The 21,971-nt window shown below is 42.1% G+C and overlaps 1 protein-coding gene across 3 annotated transcripts in view; it reads right to left on the bottom strand.

The window, feature by feature from the left end:
* UST (uronyl 2-sulfotransferase) overlaps window positions 1-21,971 on the bottom strand; it is a 237,259-nt gene that overhangs the window by 93,778 nt on the left and 121,510 nt on the right. For 2 of the 3 annotated variants that reach the window (XM_016223922.2, XM_016223924.2), the window contains exon 3: window positions 5,745-5,900. The exons of the other annotated variant lie outside the window; for it this stretch is intronic. In XM_016223922.2, coding sequence (XP_016079408.2) covers window positions 5,745-5,900 — 156 coding nt within the window. The remainder of the gene's footprint in view (window positions 1-5,744; window positions 5,901-21,971) is intronic. 3 annotated transcript variants of the gene reach the window in all.

Below are 21,971 nucleotides of genomic sequence, written 5' to 3'. Positions count from 1 at the left end.
GGAGAGTTATCTGCTGAGCTTGGCGTCCAGCTGGCGGTGGCCGGGAAGGAGGGCCCGGATCTGAGCGCACAGGGAGGCCCCTTCGTGGAGATGGGGATGCTGCTGGGGAAACAACCCGGCTGCACGAGACAGGGAAACGGGCTTGGTCTTGAACATTTTTGGCTAAAAGTGGTGTCACCTTCTTTCACTTCCCAGGACATGCACTTTTCCTGTTATACTATAGTTGGGTTTTTGCGCTAGCTTCAAACCAGATTGTAAGCTCCCTGAGGGCTGCGGTGAGGCTTGATTTACCCCCCAGAAAACCAAGCCCAGGTACCTGCACGGGCCATGTACCCCATAATTGTTTATGTGATGAAGATGCCCCCATTAGAAAGATATTTTTGGAGCCAGGAAATGTACAGTTCACTGAAGTCAGAGTGAGTCCGGCCTTTCTGGGACAAACCTGTCCACCCATCACCCCAGTGGAGCTGCCAGTTTTACTGTTACAGCATCTAGGACATAACAGCAAACAAACTACCATTTAGAGTGGTTCCTGGGCTACGCACTGTAACTAGAAGCTACTGTACCTAAGAAGCTCTTTATACACATGCTGTCATTTTACCCTCAAATGACTCCACGAGCTAAGCATTATCACCCACATTTACAGGTCAAGAAGCTGAGGACAGAAAGGCTACATAGATGGTGGAAGGCCTCACTGCTAGAAAAAAGTGGAGCCAGGATTCAAATCCAAGTATGTCTGGCACCAAAATTCCTGTTCTTTAGCACTGAGCTGCAGTCTCCTCACCACTCCCACTGTTAGTGATCTATATATAACCCCTTAAAATGGGAGGGAGGGGTTGGTTAGCAAAATAAGTCTGGAGAATAAAGAGGGTTTATAGGGACATAAATTTTCTACCTTTCATGTGATTTGCTTAAAATTGAAAGGAAGTTATAACCGGTGGGAAAGCATTAATAATAAAAAATAAAAGCATTTAAATATCAGAGAGAATATTTTTTAGAAGTTCTAGGTAGGAAACAGCATATCTTATAACAGGAGCAGGAATGAATTTAAAATGCTAAAAAAAGGGAGAGAGATAACTATGTATTGGGATGTATCTTAAGGAAGGAGTTAAATCACAGTGCATCTGAGAATGAGACAGAATTGAGGTTTTTAAAAGAGGTGAGAGTCAAACAGAATTTATAATCAGAGGATATGCCGGGAAGTAGTTTCTAATCTTTTGCTTTCAATCTAACTGGGAAGGTAGAGCAGGAAACCTTTGCCTGCAGTTCTACAGGCAGAGCCAGCTAGAAAAAGACTTTGCCCTTGACTTCTTTAGGTAATACTTGCCAGGACTCACAGTAATGACCCTCCTCTGGCCTGAATTCTTGTGTGCTTCAGGAACAGCTGGATCTAGATGTCCTATAATTTGGCAAAACATCTTCAATGAAAGAAAAGACATGTTTTTAACACATCAAAGCCCAATAAGAAGTAGCTCAGAGAAGACCTCAGTGGCCCTCTAACTTCAGAGGCTGGGGGATGGCTGTAGGCTTAGGTGACCTTTCCCTCTACCTCCTCCATGGGGAAACCCTCCTGGTAGGAGAAGGGGTGGTCTTCCCACCTTCGGGGCTGTGTAGTCAGTGCAACAAACAATGCGTGTGAGGAAGATGATGTCCACCAGGGGGCGGGATGACATGAGCAAGGCAAAGGGGCCGGGTCTGAAGAGCAGAGAAAACCAATGTCCCTGCTACAGCTGGAAAGAGAGGGGAAAATGCTTTACACTTTCAGGCCTTGTTGCTTCTACCTCTTTTTCTCCCTTTTCTTTCAACAGAATTTCTGCAAACAGACTCAGCTTTTGCCAACAGGATTTCAAGATAAGTCCTTGTTTGCAGAGCTGGGTGAATGCATCCCCATGACCTGGAAAATTTTTTGGTTTGATTCCAAGGTTCAGTGGAAGCAGCTCCGATACCCGCGGACAATGTCCCTCCTGCTCTAAAGTCAGGGAACCCTGAGGGTCATTCTCAGGAGACTTTTCCAAAAGGTCTCAAGCAAGAGTAAGCTTCCTGAGGATACATGCGCAGGCTCCTGAGGAGACACCACTCAGGAAGACTTCAGGGACACGCGATGTCTTCAGAGGTTTGAGGGACTCTCAGGAGAAAGAGGAATTTTTCTTGCTTTGTGGCAGATTCACTTCAGCAAAAGGAAAACTTTCTAATAATTAGAACGTTTATGCAATGTCCCCTCACTAGAATTGTGAGTGGGGATCCCCTCAAGAGTTTGTCCCCCAAAGACACAAGTCCCTGAGCTCCACCGTTGAGCGTTGAACTCAGTATTTTGCAGTAGGACCTAGAAACATGTGTTGTGAAAATGTCCCAATAGATTTTGATGTCCATCGTGGTTGAGAATCGTTTTCTAATGGCTCCCTGCCGCCCCCCGGATAACGTTCCCATTCCTCAGCCTCATGTCCCATGTCCTCCAGGATCTGACCCAACTTCACTTTCGAGCTTTCCTCTCCCCCATTCTCCTGAACACTTGCTGCCTGTAAAATGGGGCGATCAGGCTTTCTTAATGCTGTTGCCTAAAGGATTAGAAATAAGATGCACATATATCTGGTGTGTTGTCTGGGGCTTGATAGACAGCAAAATGGTAGGTCCCCAGTAAAGAGCCATCAGAATGAATGACGGAACAATGACAAGATCTACTGCAGAATGAACGGGTGACCCTTTTCCGCTGAGCAAAGAAAGGCTGATCCTGCCTTAGGAAGGCCGGGGAGGGATCCCTGTGGCCTCTCGACCTTTTCCAAGTCTACCTGGTTTCTTTTGGTGAGTTTTATTTCTTAGAGTTGCACTGCTTTATAGCCACGGCCAGATGTAGAACTGGCAGGGAGAAGAGCAATGGGAAAGTGAAGTTTAAAACACTGTAAAGAAATTCTGTTTTTGACTAAGAGGCCAAAGTGATCTAGAGCACGTGGGCATAGGTAGTTAGCATGGAGCAGATGCTGTTTCCAATTTGAAATCCTAAGAAGTTCAATATAAATAAAATAGTGGAAGTATTTGCTTTCTTGATCTTTTGGGCTCCCATGCCAGCAATTTTTGCCTTTCTCCAACAAGAATGAAGTAATTGTGAATTCCCACGTCTGTGCTATGCCTGTGACACTTTGACCTTCATTGTCCTGAGAGCAATGTTCTGAAGAACTGCATTAGGCCATTAACAAAGATGGTTATGAGGTTATGAACCTTTGGGAAGTCACACTTCGTGTCTTCTGGAAAATAGTTCCTTATCTTTCAAATTGTATGCAGTCTCCATTTTCCAAGAGATTATCTAAACCAGCCCAAGAAATCGAAATCTGGTTTTAGAGCGTAAATGAAATGATGTCACCACGGGTTTGCTTTATATGCCCCGCAGAGGTCCGGCACTGGGCCTGCAGCAGCTGTCCTTGCTTTTCTGTTGGGGCGGATTTTTCTCAAATAGTAACTTCAGAGGTATTTCTATGTCTTTAAGGGCAGATGCAATGGGATTTTTATAGGCATTCTAACAGTTGGTGTCTGTATTCCCTTTCCTTTTTAATAATCCCTGCAGTGTCTTAGTTTATTAAATAAAATTTTCAATTTAGTACACAGAGAGAGAGAGAGAGAGAGAGAGAGAGAGAATATGTGTGTGTGTGTGTGTGTGTGTGTGTGTGTGTGTGTGTTGACAGTTACCCTCTAGTGAGAAATGTATGTATGCCCATGAATTTGACTCTGGCCAGAGAGGTGCCCTGGTGTATGAATGAAACAGTAGAGATAATTCAAGTCTTACAAGTGAAGACCATTCCAAAGTTCACTTGTAAGTCAGTAGTTTGGAACTTGGATCACAGTTGCTCATAAAATAAATGTTCTACATGGGGGAGAGTCCTGGGCCAGCCCACAGGAGCCAGTCTCTTCTGCACCTGAAGTAAGAGTGTTATTGAGTCCAGAGAACACGTTTCCATGGGAACACGTTCTCAGAGCTCTACTGTAACGCCGAGAGCTGACTTCAAAACTTCAACTCGTCTCCTAAATCACTCCCCCAACCCTTTCCTTTAATAAATTACCGAGAAGAGGAGCTATTCATACCACAAATTATTTCTTGAATATATTAGGTTAAAATAATATTTTCCCCCGCTTGTTTTATGCACTTTGAAACTTTAGTAAAAGGATACATATAATAAGGAAAGGAGTTTCTTTAAACATTATTGAACTACCTCAAACCTGGTTTCTTGTCATGCCGGTTTCCTGGCTCTCTCTGCGTGTCACTGCCCGGTCAGCTGGCTGCACAGAGGCAACTGTCACTGTCGTTTGCTTTAACATCGAAATTGCTTATTTGTTTTTCCTACTGTATCTTTCCCTTTCCCTTGAGTTTTTAAAACTTGCCTTATAATTTTATAGGAATCTGGAGTAACTAAGTAATGAAATATATTCTAGGTCACGCTGACCACAGGAATCAGAAACGTTTCCACGGCACTATACACAGATTCTGCTAGAAGTTGTATAAATATATCACAGAATCACGGGGCTGGAAAGAACCCTAAGAGATTGTCTAGTCTATTCCCTGGCTTCCAGACAAGCCAATCATTCCAAACAGATGAGAGCTAACTTCTATTTTAGAAGACAAAGATGACTTGGTCTTTAACCCTTTGTCTAGATGTAGCAATCTATACACCTTTAGTAAATTACTGTTAATTTTTCATCTAAATCCTTCCCTTGATAGTCGCAAATGTATTTTACTTTCTCCAGAGGGTTCCTCATAGGAAACAAAGTAGGTGTATTTGTGTACCATCACACAGTATATTTAAATGTTGTATTTGTGCTCTCTCTCCTAGGGCATTCCTGAGCCCCTCAGTGTCTAATACTCTAGTTACCTTGCTGTGTTGTTTGTACCCTGATCAATCGATAGATATCTCCATCCCACTGGTTCTGTTCTCTAGAAAACCCTGGCTTATCCTGATGGCTACTCACCCATCCTAAGTATCCAAAGGCACAGAAGGAACTTTGTGAGACAAGCTAATGAACTTGACCCTGTAAAATGACCTTGAGAGCACGAGGCCTAACTCTGCTGCATCAGCAAAGCACCCCAGTGGAGACTGCTGGCTCTGCTTTTGTATCAACTTGTAAAGTAGAATCTGTCTGCATAGCTTCCAGGCAGAGTATAGGCCCAATTCTACCACCAGAATGTCTGCTTGCAGGGCTCTGCTATACGATGGCAGGATTGTTCCTGAGAAATGGGATCTTCTTTCGCTGAATATGCCGAAAGCTGCTTTGGAAGCTCAAGATGCCCTGAGCTGATCATAACAGGAAGCTTATGTCCCCATCAACCAATCAGATTCCTGGTCCAAAAAAAGGTTTTTCTCTTATTATAACCATAAAGACCTGGGATACTTGTGAGCAAACACAGAAGAAGAAATGTTAAAATAAAGTTTTCTTATTTTTGCTGTCAGGATGTCAGCATTATTTATAGCTCAGCGGTGCGACTACTTGAGATCGATGCACTGCTACTTTTAGCTAAATAGACAACGACAGGTGTACACCGTCCTTCGGTCTAACAAAAGTATCCCTTCTGGGAAACTTCCCGGCTTAAAGACCAGAGCACTTAACCGAAACTTCCTTCCACACTCTGGCAAAAATACAGTAGGAAATTGCAACTGTGGTACCCATCCGTCACGGGTTTGAAGGATGTGCCACAGGCACCCGCTAATTACACAAATGAACGGAAGCAAAGCACAGTTTCGCCGAGGCCAAGGACAACTTACTTGTTCATTTTTAGTAAGCCTGGTTTTGTTGTGAATGTCTGACGTGACCAAATTAAATCCGTGCTTCTCCGACAAGATTCTCAGAAGCAAGACCACAGTGCGACTCCCGCACTTGCCTACCCTGTTGTACACCACCTGGCTCGGGAAGGGCAGCACCTGGGAAGGAACGAGAGAGGAAACGTGAAACTCGGGGGTTGAGGCACGCACGATGCTTCCCGCAACTTCACCACAGTAAATGTCTGATCGGCTGAAACGCGAAGGATCTGCGTGAACTTGACGGGAGAATGGAAGCGACGAGCTCGTCTTTGCCTTCACAGTGTAGCTCGAGGGAAAAGCTGGGCTGTCTCGCTGCCTACACTAATTCCAAGAGCTGGTCAAATCTCCACCTATAAGGTTGGTCGTGGAACTTTTTTTCCCTTAGGAATAAAGTATATAAATAAGTGCTTTAATGATGATATTTTTTGCAAGTTATATTACGCTTTGTTAGAACTTAAGTATAGAGTGCTCAAGGGAAAACACAGTAATTTTAAAAGTTGAGACACAATTTGCATACAATAAAATTCGCCCTTTAAAACTGGACCATTTAGAATATTCACAAAGTTGTGAACCATCACCGCTATCTAATTCCAGAACACTTGGTCACCCCAAAAGAAGCCGTACCCATTAGCAGTGGCTTTTCATTGCCTTCACTACTTTGGCCCCTTGAAACCATTTATCTACTTTCTGTCTCTCTGGGTTTGCCCGTATCACTCTAGACATCACTTATAAACGGAATCATAAAATATGTGGCCTTTCGTGTCTGGCTTCCTTCACTGAGCATAATGTTTTCGAGGTTCATCAGTGTCGTAGTAGGAATCAGTAAGTGCTTCATTCCTTCACATGGCTGAATAATATTACAGTGTATGGCTAGACCACATTTTGTTTATATATTCATCAGTAGATGGACATTTGAATTGTTTCCACTTTTTGCCTACAAAAATGATGCTACAAACATTTGTGTATAAGTTTTTATGTGGACATATGTTTTTGATTCATCTGGAGTATACCCTGGGAGTGAAACTGCTGGATCATACGATAACTCTGTGTTTAATTTTTTGAAGAACTGCCAAACTCTTTTTAATACAGCTGCACCGTTTTATATTTCCACTAGCAAAGTATGAGACTTCCAGCTTCTCCACATCCTTGCCCCCACTTGTTATTGCCTGGTTTGTTTTTTAATTACGGCCATCCTGATGGATGTGAAGTGGTGTCTCACCGAGGTTCAGATTTGCTTTTCCCTGATGACTAATGACGGTGTGCATATTTCACGCACTTATTGCCTATCGGCCATTTGTATATTTACTTTAGAGGAATGTCTATTCAAATCCTCTGCCCGTTTTAAAATTGGGCTATTTGTCCTTTTATTGTTGAGTTTTATGGGTTCTATATTTAGTCTAGATTTGCAAATATATGATCTGTAAATATATTCTCTCATTCTATGAGTTGTCTTTTTTTACTTTCTTTGATAGCGTCCTTTGAAGAAGAAAAGCTTTTAATTTTGATGGAGTCCAATTTGGAGTCCTTTGGTTGCTTGTGCTTTTAATATCATATCTAAGAAACCATTTCTTAACCCAAGGTCACAAAGATATACACTTATGTTCTCTCCTAAGAGTTTTATAGTTTTAGTGCTAACATTTAGGTCTTTGATTCATTTTGAGTTAATTTTGGGTATGGTGTGAGCTAGTGATCTAACTTCATTTTTTACATGTGAATATTCATTTGTCCCAACACCATTTGTTGAAAAGACTATTTATTCTTTCTCCGTTTAACTGTGAAATGAAAACCCACTAACCATAAATGTGTGGGTTTATTTCTGGACTCCCAATTCTATTCCATCGATCCTCATGCCAGGACCACAGTCTTGATTACTATTGCTCTGTGATAAGTTTTAAAATCAGTAAGAATGAGTCCCTCCAACTTTGTTCTTCTTTTTCAAGATTGTCTGACTATTCTGGATCTCTTGCATTTCCACATGAATTTTAGGATCAGCTGGTCAATTCTGCAAAAAAGGCAGTTGAGATTTTGAGAGGGATAGTGCTAAAAACTGTGGGTCAACCTGGGGGCTACTGCCATCTTAATAATATTAATCCATGACAGAGGATGTCTTTCTACTTATTTAGTTCTTTAATCTGTTTCATTGATGTTTTGCAGTGTTCAGTGTATAAGTCTTACACTCCTTTTATTATTTGATGTGATTATAAAAGGAACTGTCTTCTTAATTTCATCTGGGATTGATTTTTCATTAATAGATATACAATAGATTTTTCTAGATTGGTCTGGTACCCTGCATTCTTGCTGAACTCATTTATGAGGTCTAATAGTTTTTGAGGGGTGGATTTTTTAGGGTTTTCTACATACATGATCATGTCATCTGCAACCAGAGAAAGTTTTACGTCTTCCTTTCCAATACAGATGCCTTTTATTTCTTTTTCTTTTCTGTTGTTCAGTTATAATGATCTTGATAGACTAAGAAGCCATTATGAAAAGCATCTGATTAAATATTTATATCCCCAATAAAGATATTATTTCCATTTTGAATGCTAGCCTTGAGCTACAACTGACAAATGATATTCCCAAGTTTCCTTCATTCAGCACATATTAATAACAGAAGGCCATAAAAAGGCCCAAAGCTAAAGAACATAATAAAATATACATGTAAACATATCCCAAATTGCCTACACTATGTGATTTGAAATTTTGTCCTGTAATTATAGGTTTATTTATTTTTCTGACATATTTTATATGCAGAGTATCATTTCATAGATTTGGAGCTTAAAGGCTAATTGTCATTGGAGTAAAATATAAAATCTTTATCACTCATTTAACAGTCAGTCTTTAGGGCCAATCAGTACCTTCTATTAGGTGTCCTCACAGTGCCTAGAACACACCTATAGAGCCTCAACAGACATTGGTTGGTTCTTGGCGGCTTGGGGGATTTAATGGAGTGTTGAACACTAATTAACACAATGATTCTGCTAAAATGTGAGACCAGGAGAATCTTCAAATACAGCTGACCTTTCTGATCAAATGCTAATAAAAGTCATCAAGGTAAAAAGATAGTCATTATAATAGGTCATTTTACTTATGGTTCAATTGGTGAGTATCCAGGTAGTCAGATAAATCATTTAATTCTTCGGTATGAGATCATGACCCAGGGAAGTAGAACTGAGCTTTATGATTAATGCATTGATATTAACAGTGTTTGTAAGTTGGGTTTCCATAGTAACCAGGCTGGGGTACAGACCATGGTTATGACAGCTGCCAAAGTAAACACAAATTTTAATTTCTTGGGAGAAATAAGCTGCTCAAAAATTGGGGTGAATGCATTTTCCCTTGTCTTCTAGCACAGCATAGAACAGCAAGGGAGAATTCATCATGAATGAATTGATGACCCAGAAGATGTGATTACCACATACTAAGTATTTTCTTCTAAGAGTGCAGGTGTATCTTAGAAGATTTAAATGAAGAATTGAAGCACTTACTTAGAAACCATAGGTGAAAACATTTAATTTCTCCTGAATTTCTTGGGTAATCAATACAGTAGCAGGCTTGGTATTTATCTACTCCCTTTTGCTAATAGCTAAAGATGTCATTTAACTTTAGGTTATTTGTTAGTTACATTTTAAAAATATTTCATTTCAATTCTTTCATTAGTCTTGTGGGAAGCTCCGAACTAATGGTTATAAATATTTGTTATATAAAAAGAACATATGAAAACAAAAAATCACTGCATCATTCACACAGCTCTATCTACAATAATATGTAACAAGAAAGGAGAGCTTAACATCCCCACTGTGGCTATGTTTTTACCATTTCTTTCAACACTAACATACTGCTACAGAGCATGAACACACAGCTTCAGGAATCAGTCTTGGGAGTTTTGAAGGCATAGTGTGCACCATCACAAACATGAACCCCTCTCAAATTGACGGTGAGGATTTTAAGTCATTTTTAAAAAGAACCCTGTGGCATGCCCTTGAAATTGGCAAATTTAGGCAGGCCAAATCAATGTGTTGATGTTTAATAAGGCGTTAAAATGAACAACAGCAACAAGCGGATTCATCCCTGCCTTTGGTAGAATTATAGATTTGCTCCTGGAGGTCTGCTTTAAAAGTCATTGGCATCTTTTATTGGAAGTGTACTTTCTGGAATGATGGTGGGGCTGACTTTCATGGAGTGGCGACCCTGACCCTGTCCTAGGCTCTATGCCACATAAACCCTTTTAATCCCTGGATCAAACAGCATAATTGCCTTCGCTCTAGCTGTGTATTTCTCTAGGAGTTCATATTATCAAATAATTTAAACACCATTAATAGCACTTACACAACTCCTCTGTGTGTCCCACTCTTCCCATAGATCACAGATTCACAGAATAACAGAGTTTGGGGTCCAGAAGCAACTTAGAATAATCCCCCATCCACCCCTCCCCTCGTCACCCCGCACCACCACCCTGTGTCACCCACCCCAGCCCGATCTGTGTCTTTTCACCCTCCCAAGTACTCTGTGAGATGCGTGTTAGGGCTATTTTTAGATGTGTAAACTACATCTGGCAGTTTCCGGGTCACAAAGCTAAATAAAGTGGAACATAACCACCAAAGCCCAGTTCCCAGTTCTCCCGACCCCTAAGGCCACACTCTATATAACAAACTATAACATCAAAGGGTGGAAAAAAGATGTTTAGTTTGACTTTTGTGACAGAGATACTATTTCCTTTTGTTACGTCTTCCACATATCCAATCTCATTAAACATTATTTTTCAACAGTCACCTATCACTGGCCATTACTGATCCATCACCCAGGCCCCGGGATGCTCAGGCAGAGCCCGCAGGAATCCATCAGCCCGCCCCTCTCCTTCCTGAGGATGTAAGAAGCTACTGGAAGCCCAGCGTGTCAAAGCAGCTCATGGGAGAAGAGCAGGAGGAGGGCGCTTTCCCTTCACGCCCTCCCCGATCGAGCACAGGCCGTCTCAGCTGCCTCGGACACTGAACCACTTCCACTGGGAAAGGAAGAAACAGAAAGCATTCTTCACAGCAAACTGGGTACGAAATCCTAAATGTACTTGAAATGTGTAGCAAGACAATACCCTCCAATGACAATGACTGTAAAAGGACTTCTAAAGACCTCTTAAGATCGATCTCAAAATCCTCATTTTCTTCAATAGATACTGGCCAATTGTCAAGCAGAAAACTACACCCCAACTTAAACTTTCCTAGTGTCATTTGCACACAAATTTCAAATGCTACTCTTTCTTGGGTGTCTTATAAAACCCTTCTCCTCAGTCTCTTCCCAAATGAATCTTCATTCTTGACAGCTATGGTTATAGGAATGTTATGTCTGTGGTTTTTATTTTATGGTCAACTTGTAAAAGCGAAGGGAGCTCCAAAATATTTCACTCTATGAATTATATATTTTTATGTCGCCTGCCTTGTAAGTTCTGCACATGCCACAAATCCCCAGGGCCTGACAGGCTTGTGGGGAGCATGCCAAATTAACAGAAGTCTTTCCAAAATCCTGAGCACAACAGTAACTACCACCAGATGATATCCACAATTTCAGTAGCTTATCCCAGCTTTGAAATGGGGAGGAGAAAAAGGCAACTTTCTAGGTAAAAAGCAAAGTTGGTCTGGACCAAGACTTCCACAGTCTATGACTATAGGACTCTCTGGGGACTGGTCTTATTGGAAGAATTAACATCAATCCTGCTTTTAAATCTTCGCAAAATGATACTTAACATAGTATGTTACAAGCTGTGGTTCCCAAATGGCTACATATTCAAATTACCTATGAACTTTAAAAACTAAAGACTTCTGGGCCCCACTCTAAGGCTAACTGAAACAGAGAGTCTAAGATGTGGGTCAGGAGTCTAGCTCTAAAGAGCTCCCTGGGGGACCTGTGACCACTCAGTCTGTTTCAAGAAGCCGCTATCGTAGAGGACTCCTGGCCTTCCATGTTAACAGCTGCGTGGTCCATGCAGCCTTCCAAGGAAGTAAGGTCAGGAGAGGGTGGCCCCATGATACTGGAGGGGACCGTGGGTGAAAGGCATGTCATGTCTTCCTTGGGTCTCCTTGGAGTGCCGATGGCCTCTTACCCATAGTTAAAATACTCACACTACAGTCAATGCCTAGTCACATAGAAAGACTAGGGAACAGGTGCGCTGGTTAACTGGTTAGATTAGCTGAAATTTATACCCAACACTGTCAAAGCATTAGCCCCTTAGTACTAATAACATGCCAGAGGTGAAATGATTTTCTTTGACAAATAAAATTGTACTTCATGAATTTACAGCACCTGTAAATTGGGGGTGGGGGTGGAAGAAGAACCACTACTTGGGCTTTGTGAGGCTTAAACCCAGGAGGAGTTCTGCCACTCGCTGCCCAAGGACGCTGAGCAGTTAAACCCATCCAGCGAATCCTTATGTTGAGTCTGAGCTTCCTCAACAGTAACAGGAAAGGGCTTAACTGTAACCCAATAAATGATGCTCTCTTCCGAGGCTATAAAATGATTAACTTTAATCTATATTGTTATCAAGATATGGCTTGGAAATGCCTTAAAAATTAAAACTAGATTTTAACATTTTCCTTCTCAAATACGTTCATATGTAGAAAGAAAAGTTCCACTAATTTGTGCTGATGACACGGATTCTAGTTCCGTGGCATTCTCGGTTGTGTTCTGGAAGCTTGGTGCATTTCTGTACACGTCCCGCCCTTGTTTGGCCTCACTGTGCAACAGATCTACCTTTATGCGTGTCTTATGCATCTCCTCTTTTCCACAGTTTTCATCACTTCGAGCTCTCTGGTTTTATAAGACCGTCAGCAAACACCCGAGGCTGCCTAGGGCTCAGCCTTCCGGCGGTACCTTCCAGAACTCGGCAGTGATCCTTGCTGGCTTTTGCCCGACTAGCCACTCTAGGTCTTCTGACAGCTTCATCTCTGTTTTCTAATCACTGTCAGTTCTCCAGACCCCTGGGCTCATTTCCTCGATTCTAGAGGAGGAAATATAGACCCATTAAGAACTCTAGTCTCCCTCACTGCCATTCCTCAGACGACAACCCTAGTTATTCATCACCCGTTTCTCCCAGGAGCCTTGCCAAACCTGAGCCATATGCTATCTTCTCTCCTCCTGCTCCTACTTGAAACAGGCCCGTGCCTAATGCTACCTACGGAAAGACAAACAGCTACAATCCTTTACAAGTCCACCTGTTTCCCTCCTGTAATAGACTGGGTCTATCTGGCATGTGCAGAGAGGATAATGAATGAATATCTACATGCCTATTAAACAGATAGACTGTGGGGATGAAAATACTATTAAATGTTGTTTTAGAATCAATGCTGTCATATTTATCCTTTGGTTTTGCTGTCATATTTTATATTTTGCTTGTCTCTTAAAATTGTAAGGAATTCCATCTATTTTTTGTGCACTCAGATTTTGAAGTACTCTTACGTGTTATATCACATAAGAAAAGGTACACAGAAGTGGAGAAAGTTCTCTGGATTGAAAATCATGGAATTCTGGCTTTCCCCTTGGCCAAACTAGTTGAGTGACACTGAATAAGTTAAGCCTGAACCACTTCTCTGGGCCAAAGTTTCAAGTGTAAATAGGGGGTACTGAATCGGTTGAGCTCAAGACTCCTTCCTGTGCACATTGCATGATGTTAAGACAGGGTTACACAATACTTAAAAGTGCTCAGAGGGTTATCTGAATAGCATTCTGCACTTCTAAATATTCATTCCACTCTGGTCTCACTAACATCCTATCTCCACCACGTACAGCCTCATTACGCTGCTCCCAGGAATGTAATACCCTGCATGCTGACACAGAATCCTCTAACAAAAAAGCAATTTTCACAAGGAACCAGAAATAATTTTGGCATGTGACGATTAAAGTCTCATAGCTGAGCTTTAAGGTATTCTTCAGAAAAATGTGACTTCCAGTTGGATTAAAAACTCAAATTTCAGGTGACCTTGGTAGGATGCCATCAATCCCATGGACAGGAAGATGAATTCTTTCAAACTTCAAACTGACAGGTGTGAAGAAAACATGCACACTGAGAAAAAGCAGATTTGTTTTTCATTCTGCAACATTCTTTATGCTTCCTCTTCTGGTCAGTGTACAGATCACAGACAAGAAGTCCACAACCTGGTATCTTATTTCTCCAGTACGTTACAGTTTTTCAAATTCAAACCTAGGGTTAGGCCATAGAAAACGGAGTCCATGGGATGCTCATATGTTTGACAGGAAAGAGAAATGAAATCCACGTGCCACATGCATGAAACACAAGCAGATGGGGAGAGTGCGAAAGTTTCAGAGGCTAAATCATACTGAAGGAATATTTCAGAGTTTACACAGAACTTGGCCTTGCTGCCACACGTGTTTGGTAGCCCGGCTGCATTGTGCATGGAACCTCTGCCCACCCCCGAGAGCCCTTTAAACCTTCTCTGTGGCTTTGACAACCAACACGAAATGGGGAAACCCAATATGGGCTTGGCACTCCTATTTAACACTCATTTTCACGTGTATATGCCTTGTATGTTCTGTTGAGCTCAAAGGCACTGTAAGGAACGTAGTAAATCTGGACCAACTCCAGACATTTCCAGGGCTTTCTTATATGCCATGTATTCAGTGATCCAAAAGTTCTTATTAAACAAAACTCTGAAAGTGAGAGTCAGTTTCCCAGTTAGAGCAGAGAATGCACGATCCTCAAATTAGTTCTGGAACTAGAGCTGTTCCGTTTTTACTGTTAATCAACTCAATTGACTTTTTACATTAAGTTTTGGTCCAGAATATGGAATTATGCCGATAACTCTGGGAAGATCATCTTCCCACCAGACCTACATACTTAGTTTAACTTTTCATTCAGATCTGTAACACATTTTCTCTTAATCACACACATCTCCAAATAAAACATGCACAGACACTTTATATACACATTCAGCATTTAAGAGTCTACTTAAAGTTAAGCTTTATTTCTTCATATTTGTCTTATGTTTTCAGCTAGGAATTTATACTCTGAACCCAACCTAAAAATTCATTTGTTATAATGCAATAAAGGAGAAGTGTGGATTATTGATTGTAAGTTTCATCACTTAGAGCAGGTATTGCAGCCATGGGCCAACCATTCCATTTAGAATGGGCTCCTGGATTTTGGAGAAGGGGGAAGAGTCAATTATTCTTACTATAAACTTCACAGAAGAAGACTGTCCCCATTGAAAACAGTACAAAGGCTGGGGGAACAGCCATGCTTGGTTGCCTGTGCTCCCCTCTCTCATCAAAGCATTGTGTAAAGATTTTAGGGCCAAAGGCTTAGATCCACTGTTCACTGTGAATCACATAACCATTTCCATTTCAAATGTCTGAATAGAATTTTAGTTTGAGCACGAATTTGTAGCAAGAAACTTATACTTGGATTTAAATGACCATTGTTGAAATTCCTTGGCTGAGTTTAAGGTTTTTATAACATAACCTACACTTTATTTGATTGTTTTAATCCTAACTCGAGGATATGTTTTAGTGATTTCAGAGAAAGAGGAAGAGAGAGAGAGAGAGAGAGAGAGAAACATGGATGTGAGAAAGAAGCATCAATCCGTTGCCTCCCATACACGCCCCGACTGGGGGTGCAACCCGCAACATAGGTATGTGCTCGGATCCAGAATTGAACCCACAACCTTTTCATGTATGAGATGATGCTCCAGCTGACTGAGCCACCCGGCCAGGGCCACACTTTAAAATAGTGTGCAGATTGGTACAGTAAAGAGCCCCACCGACCCCACCTCCCATGCCCATGCAGAGTGTAACCTCCTCCCACGTGGACCATGGGCCTGGCCCTGTGACCGTCCAGCGAGGCGTCAGTAAGCACACTGTAAGCAGAGGCTTGAAGAGGGCCTGCACGCTGGGCTGGACCTCGCTTGCTTCTGGGGGCCTTTCCCCACAATATGAACCTAGGTGAACCTCTGCGAGGAGAGCAGGCTATGTGGAATATTGAAAATTCTGTGACTGAATTCAACAGATAATTGCTGAGCTCTTCCTGAGGGCGGGTCATTTGGTTATCAGCAATAAATTAACTGATTGTTGTGATGGTATGACTGTCTCTGACTAGACTCTAAATTCCATGATTATAGGAGCACACCGCTTCCCCTTACTATTGGATCTTCAGTACCCAGCTCAGAGTAGGTACTGGCACCCAGTAGAGACTCAATAAATAGCTGTCAAGTGAGTGAATACGCCAGAGGCTATGATTTGCCCCTGTATGAGCTCATAAGTTAACAAAGGAACCAAGCACTGGCACCACATGCGCTGGTACTCTGTGGCCAGCGCCCCGGTAGAGATATGGACACAGAGGCATGGGAACAGGGAGAAGGGTAATGGTCCAGGGGACTTCGGGACATTTCATAGAGAGGGCATGGCTTGGTGTCTCTTGAAATTGTGTAGCCTCAATATAGCCATTCTCCCTTTGCCAAGTACACCTACCAAATTCTTGTTGGTTTGAATGAATAGGGAACTTTCTAGCCCTCCATGCTTTATTTGGCTCTGTAGAGTTGGCTTCTTGGCCAATGTTTTATATTCTTGAATATGTGTGCGTTGCATGGTAATATGCAAGGAAAACACAGCATGCAAAATTCATTAACTCTGTGGGCTAGTGTCCCTCATGCCCACTGGGCTTTAGGCCAGGGCAGGAAAACTGAGGAGCTGCAGCCTCTAAGAACAACTGGCTTAAACAGGGCTTTATGTCATATCTCCATACATGAAAGAGGATGCTTTTGTCTGTGGGTATCAGAAAACCAACCTCATTCAAACAATAAGAAAACTACATTCTCATTCAAAACAGAAGCCCTTAGTGATGGAGATTTAGGATTCATTCCATATTGTTGTTGCATCTCTCTCTGCTGTCCTAGTGTGTCAGCACTGTCCTCAGGCCAGCTTTCCTCATGTTGCACAATGGCTGCTGCAAGTCCAGCCATCACATGCAGAACGACACAGTTCAGGAAAAGAACTTTCTTGGGTGCTTCCTTTAAGATCCGAACACCTTACCTTTCTTTATGATCTGAGAAAATTTTCCCTCATGTTTCCTTGACCGAATCTAAACTACCAGCCCACATCTCAACTAATCATTAGCAATGAAAATGAAACAACCATTATAAGCTTAAATTACTTAGGATTCACCCTGGAGCTGGGGATGGGGTTACCTTCCCCACAGGGTAAAATCTGACCAGAGTCATATTTCTGCTAAAGAGGAGGAGACTGGCGGAATGCATGTAAGGTAAGCAACCAACAGGGTCTGCTATACCAAAGTATTCAAAGGCCCCATTGCTCTTAATTCTTCAAACAGCCAATCATGAAAACCCCAATTTCAGCTGCAGAAAAGGGAGGAAGAGTGGCAGACACAGAGAATATTTCTACACAATGACAAGAGTCCACTTGCTGGCTATGTCTCAATACACCCCCACAGCTCCTCCCTCCCCAGCACAGATTTGCTCATAGCTGGGGAAGGGGCCATAAAATGCCATCACCCGCCCCCCTCCATGCATTGAAATGAGATGGAGAATTAGCAACAAGGTGAACTTGAGCTGGAAGATTAACTCCACACAAGAATCTGGATTTCATACGGTATTTTTAGCTAGAGATGGTAATAAGATATTTAAATTGCTCTCAGATGAAGAAATGTCATACTGCCTACGTGTTGGAGGATTTTCACAAGCACGGCTTTTTCATAAATGAGTTAATTTTGAATAAGTGAGGCATATAATATAGGCCAAATTCACCCAGATCATGGAGAGTCTGTTTCCACAGTATCTACAGGCTGGTTTTTACTTGTTTGCATTTGTTACTTGGTGCTGGGTAAACAGATTTTTCAGAAATTTCCACCAAGATGGATGAAGCACCCTGTTTTCTATGGGGAGCTATTATTACATCTAGGCTACCAAACAAATAAAAGAAATCCCCAAATTATCCCCCCAGATGTTTTAAACTGACCTGAATATCTGACATTCCTCAAGATTTTACTATCTGATAGAATGAAAAAAAGGGAAATACAATTTACAGGGCAACAATACTCGATAGCTAGAGAACCCCCACCAGATGTATAACTTCTGCATTTCCCCATGACTGTCAAGAGTTGGACCTAAATAAGCAGTAAGAAAATCCTTGTTAAGAGAGTTTATGTTGAGATAGGTCAATGTGGTAAAATAAAGGAAACTGACGTTTGAAATGAAGGGAAGAGCCACAGGTTTTAAGAGTCCACTCACTGCTGATTCTGGGCCTGGAGTTGTCCTGGGGCAGTGGGGTCAAGATCAGTCTTTGCCAACAGGATGACCATCCTGCTGGGCCAGTCTCAGGCCTGAGGTCCAACCTATACCTAAAGAATAGGGGCTCATCACCCAACAGCGCCTCCACTCCAGGCCCCCACCCAGACTGCATCTTTGAACAGAGAGCTGTTCAAGTTTACCCAAAGGGTGGCTAAATAATGTGATATGTAAGAAAGATAGTTTGAAGGACAAGAGAACCCATAATTTCTCTGTACTGTGCATTTTTAGTCTTGGGCCCAGCTGGACCATCACAAAGCTGTCTATTTGAGCACCATTTCTTGGCACCATTGAGAGTTGCTTTGAGTGGCAGACTGTCACCATGCTCTTGGTGGTCATCAAGGAACACTGTAAGATACAGCATCAACCAGTTCAGTTCTGTGTTTGTGACAGGGATGTCACTGGCCACACTGTCTCCCAACTTTCTCATTTTTCTCTCTTCTCAGGGCTCTTACTTCCTGAAACCTTAAATGCAATTATCTCACTTAATTTGTAAAGCAACCCAATACCATGAGTACAAGTGCTCCCATATAAAAGATGAAAACATGAGAATTAGAGGAATTAAATGATTTGTCCAAGGTCAATTGCAGAGCTGGCGTTCAAACCAAAATGCACGCTCCCTAATGCACTACACTGTCTGAAAAACTAGCATATTCCTGTTTTGTGGGAAATGAAACTTATGGACCCATTTTCCTGTTGACTACCAGGAAATTCAACTACAGCAGAAGGTTATTCAACTGCAGCAGTATTTTGGAACTACGGTCTCTCTAGATTGCAGTTTCTATTATAATTTATATTCATTCTGCAGGGCCTTGATATTTTATCATTTTATTTCACATTTTCTATAAACGGCCTCAAATTGTTTGAAGAATGAGCCAAGTAGTAAATAAATCCACTGACAAATAAAATGCATTCTCATTACTTTGTTGCCTGTTAAAACATCAGCTGGTAATTTATCTTTCTTTGCTCCTGACCATATTTGCAACCTCACAGCAAACGTGCTGCAAGCCTGACACAATTAATTGTAGCAGTTCCTCCCTCTGGCAGCAGTATCTTCATTTTCTTTAGAGCATCACCCCTTCCGCTCTGTCCATAGGAACGGGGAGGGCTGCCCTCAACTCCCGCCTCGGGAGTGTTTGAACTGGTCATGGTCAACCCGAGCATCCATTCACTGGATAGAGTGACCAATTAAAAGAAAGGCACCTGACCCAAGTGCGTCCAAAGAGACTCCATCTCGGGATTTTGTAGGCCTACCAAAGTCAAAATTTCTGACTGGGGTGCAGGCCTGGGCCTGCGGGTGGTCATTAACCACCAAAAGAGAACCTACCAAAGACTTAAGTGGGAGATCAGAATCGTCCAGGGATGAAGGTACAGACTGAGTCCCGGATCCAACCATATCTGATTGAAACACTTTAGTTTTGTGGGTAAATATACTATCCTTCCCCAGAAAGATAGGCTCACATGTGTGCATGTACACACACATACAATTTCGTGTTTGTTTAAGCAGTCACACTTGGGCTTTTATCACTTACACCTTGGAGATCTGACTAGGAGTCTGAGAAGCTGGGGAGCAAGCCTGTTTTAAAGTCAACTTTTCCCACGGAGCCCTAACTCTTCTAGGCCACCCTGACGCTCCTCATCTCTGAACTGAATCCACACAGAGTCTACCTTACCTCATCCTTTAGTTAAGCACATGAAGATTTCTAGAATTCTTTAATTGGTCTTGTGACCAATGATGCCAACCTAATCCACTCACTGGCCTATAAGGCCTTGGGAAGGCTGATACTCACCATAGTGCTATGGTTTTTCTTTCCCTGCCTCCTCCTCTCCTCCCCTTTCTTTCCCTCTCTCTCTCCCTCTCTCTCGCCCCCCTACAGGACCTAGCCCAGTACGCAGCAGGAATGTAATAACTATTGATTGGTCAATTATTATTGCGTTCCAGCATTAATATTTTCAGTCAGCACTCTTTGGGAAGGTAAACAGACCCTGTTTTTGTACTAATGGCTGCTTTTTTTTTAGACACTACAGTATCCTCACCTTTAACATGGAAAACCAGTTTTTCCAAACCTATTACCAGCTACATAAAATATTTTGAAATGGTGACCATCTCTGGGAAGAGTCCCCTTGCTGCTTTCCATCCCAACAGAATCATGGTTTCATTCTAGGTAACAATATACCCAGCTAAAAATATTCACCTTCTTAGATTCATCTGAAGCTGGAGGTGACCGAGTGATGAAATTCTGGCCATTCATCCAACAAATGAATGAGCTATAAATGGATATTGCTGAACGGGCTTTTGAGAAATCTTTTAATAATGGACAGACTCATCCCTTTCAGCCCTGTGCCTTGATGTTCAATTCCGTCCTCCTTCGTGGAACACAGGTGGAGATGGAGAGAAGTGCAGCAGCCACGCTGTGACCACGAGGAAACCAGCAAGATCCTCATGGTACCAGCCAACATCTACAAGCTAACGCGGAGGGTAACAGCAGAGAAGACACAGGTCTCCAATGACATCGCTGTGCCCTTGTATCGGACTTGGACTGCTTATTGCATGAAACAAGCTCTTCACCTGCTGGGGCCACTGCCGTTAGGTTTTCTGTTGCTTTCTGCCAAATATATTTCTCACTGACCTTTCCCTTTTTAATTTTCTGATGATTTTAGAGCTCTAGGTCCCACACCACTCCTTCGGTCCTGCAGGACATGACACGGCAATAGCAGAACCATTAGCTTAAAATTTCTAGATCTATGATCACAATATGTCACCGGGAAAGTTCTCATAAAGTATGCCTGCTTTCCTTCCGCAAGTGCTTTAACTTTAAAAGTCCTTCATTTAATAGGATGCTCTCTTTTCTGAGTAGTTTATAAAATACATATGGTTGGAAGTCAGAGGGCGCTGGCCGAGGAGAGGCGTCTGTTATAAACATCCGTCTGCACCAGCAGCCAAGAAACCCACTGCAGTGATTGTAATCTGCTCTGTTGCAGTGAATCTCCCTCCTGAAGACGTGGAAGGTTTACTTAAACAAAACCCCACGCAGCACACTGATCTGCTCAGACTTACATCCAAACAGTCCTTCAGCCCACATGCCCTCCCCCAACTTTACTGTAAATGCACTTAGTCCACAGTCCGCATACCTTGCACCTGGGAGATTACGGGGTCAATACACAATTTTTGCCCTATAATGTAAGTTGTTCTCAAGGCCAAACTCTCTTCTCCAAACCGTCACGGGAAGAGAGCTCATCCAGAGGCTCACTCACATCCCAAGCTAGAAATGTGTTTTATTTTTCAGGAATTTATAAACAACTCCTTTGAAGCTTCGGAGGAGTAATACTTGATAAGCTTTGACATAAATTATTTAGAACTGGGACTTGGACATACTCCCCTACTCCCTCCACTGGTCAGTATGTTTGCAAACAACTGACACGTTGGAAACCTTTGGAGAAAACCTGCTATAAACTGCAATGATTTCTTTTTTCGTTTTCATTCCATTCTTTCTTTCTTTATTTTTATTTATTGTAAAAAGTAAACAAATCATTGTGAGCTGCAAATCCTTCATTTGACTTTGTCATTTTCCTTTAAAAAAAAAAATTCTTATCTGTTGAAAACAAAAATAAGTGCCTGTTTTTTCCCCCCAAGAGTTGCAGACAGCTCGACAGGATCCCCAACGGCACTGCACATCTGCTCCCTCAGACGTGCGCTATCCTGCTCGTGTCAACGTCTCCGCGTCGCAGACGCTTCTGGCCTTTCTTCCAGGGGCGAGTCATCAGGGCACAAATCAATCTCTCTTTCCCTCTCATGCACACAGAGCTCAAGTTCATAGAAATAAATTTTAAAAATCATGTCTAGTACGTAAGAAACCCAAAAAAATGAAGGCATGTCATTCCAACGTAGCTT

Source organism: Miniopterus natalensis, chromosome 5 (genome assembly GCF_054644295.1).
Source record: "Miniopterus natalensis isolate mMinNat1 chromosome 5, mMinNat1.hap1, whole genome shotgun sequence".
In the NCBI taxonomy this organism is placed as follows: Eukaryota; Metazoa; Chordata; class Mammalia; order Chiroptera; family Miniopteridae; genus Miniopterus; species Miniopterus natalensis.
Note: the sequence above shows the minus strand (reverse complement) of the source record. Positions and strands in the feature narration are given on the sequence as shown.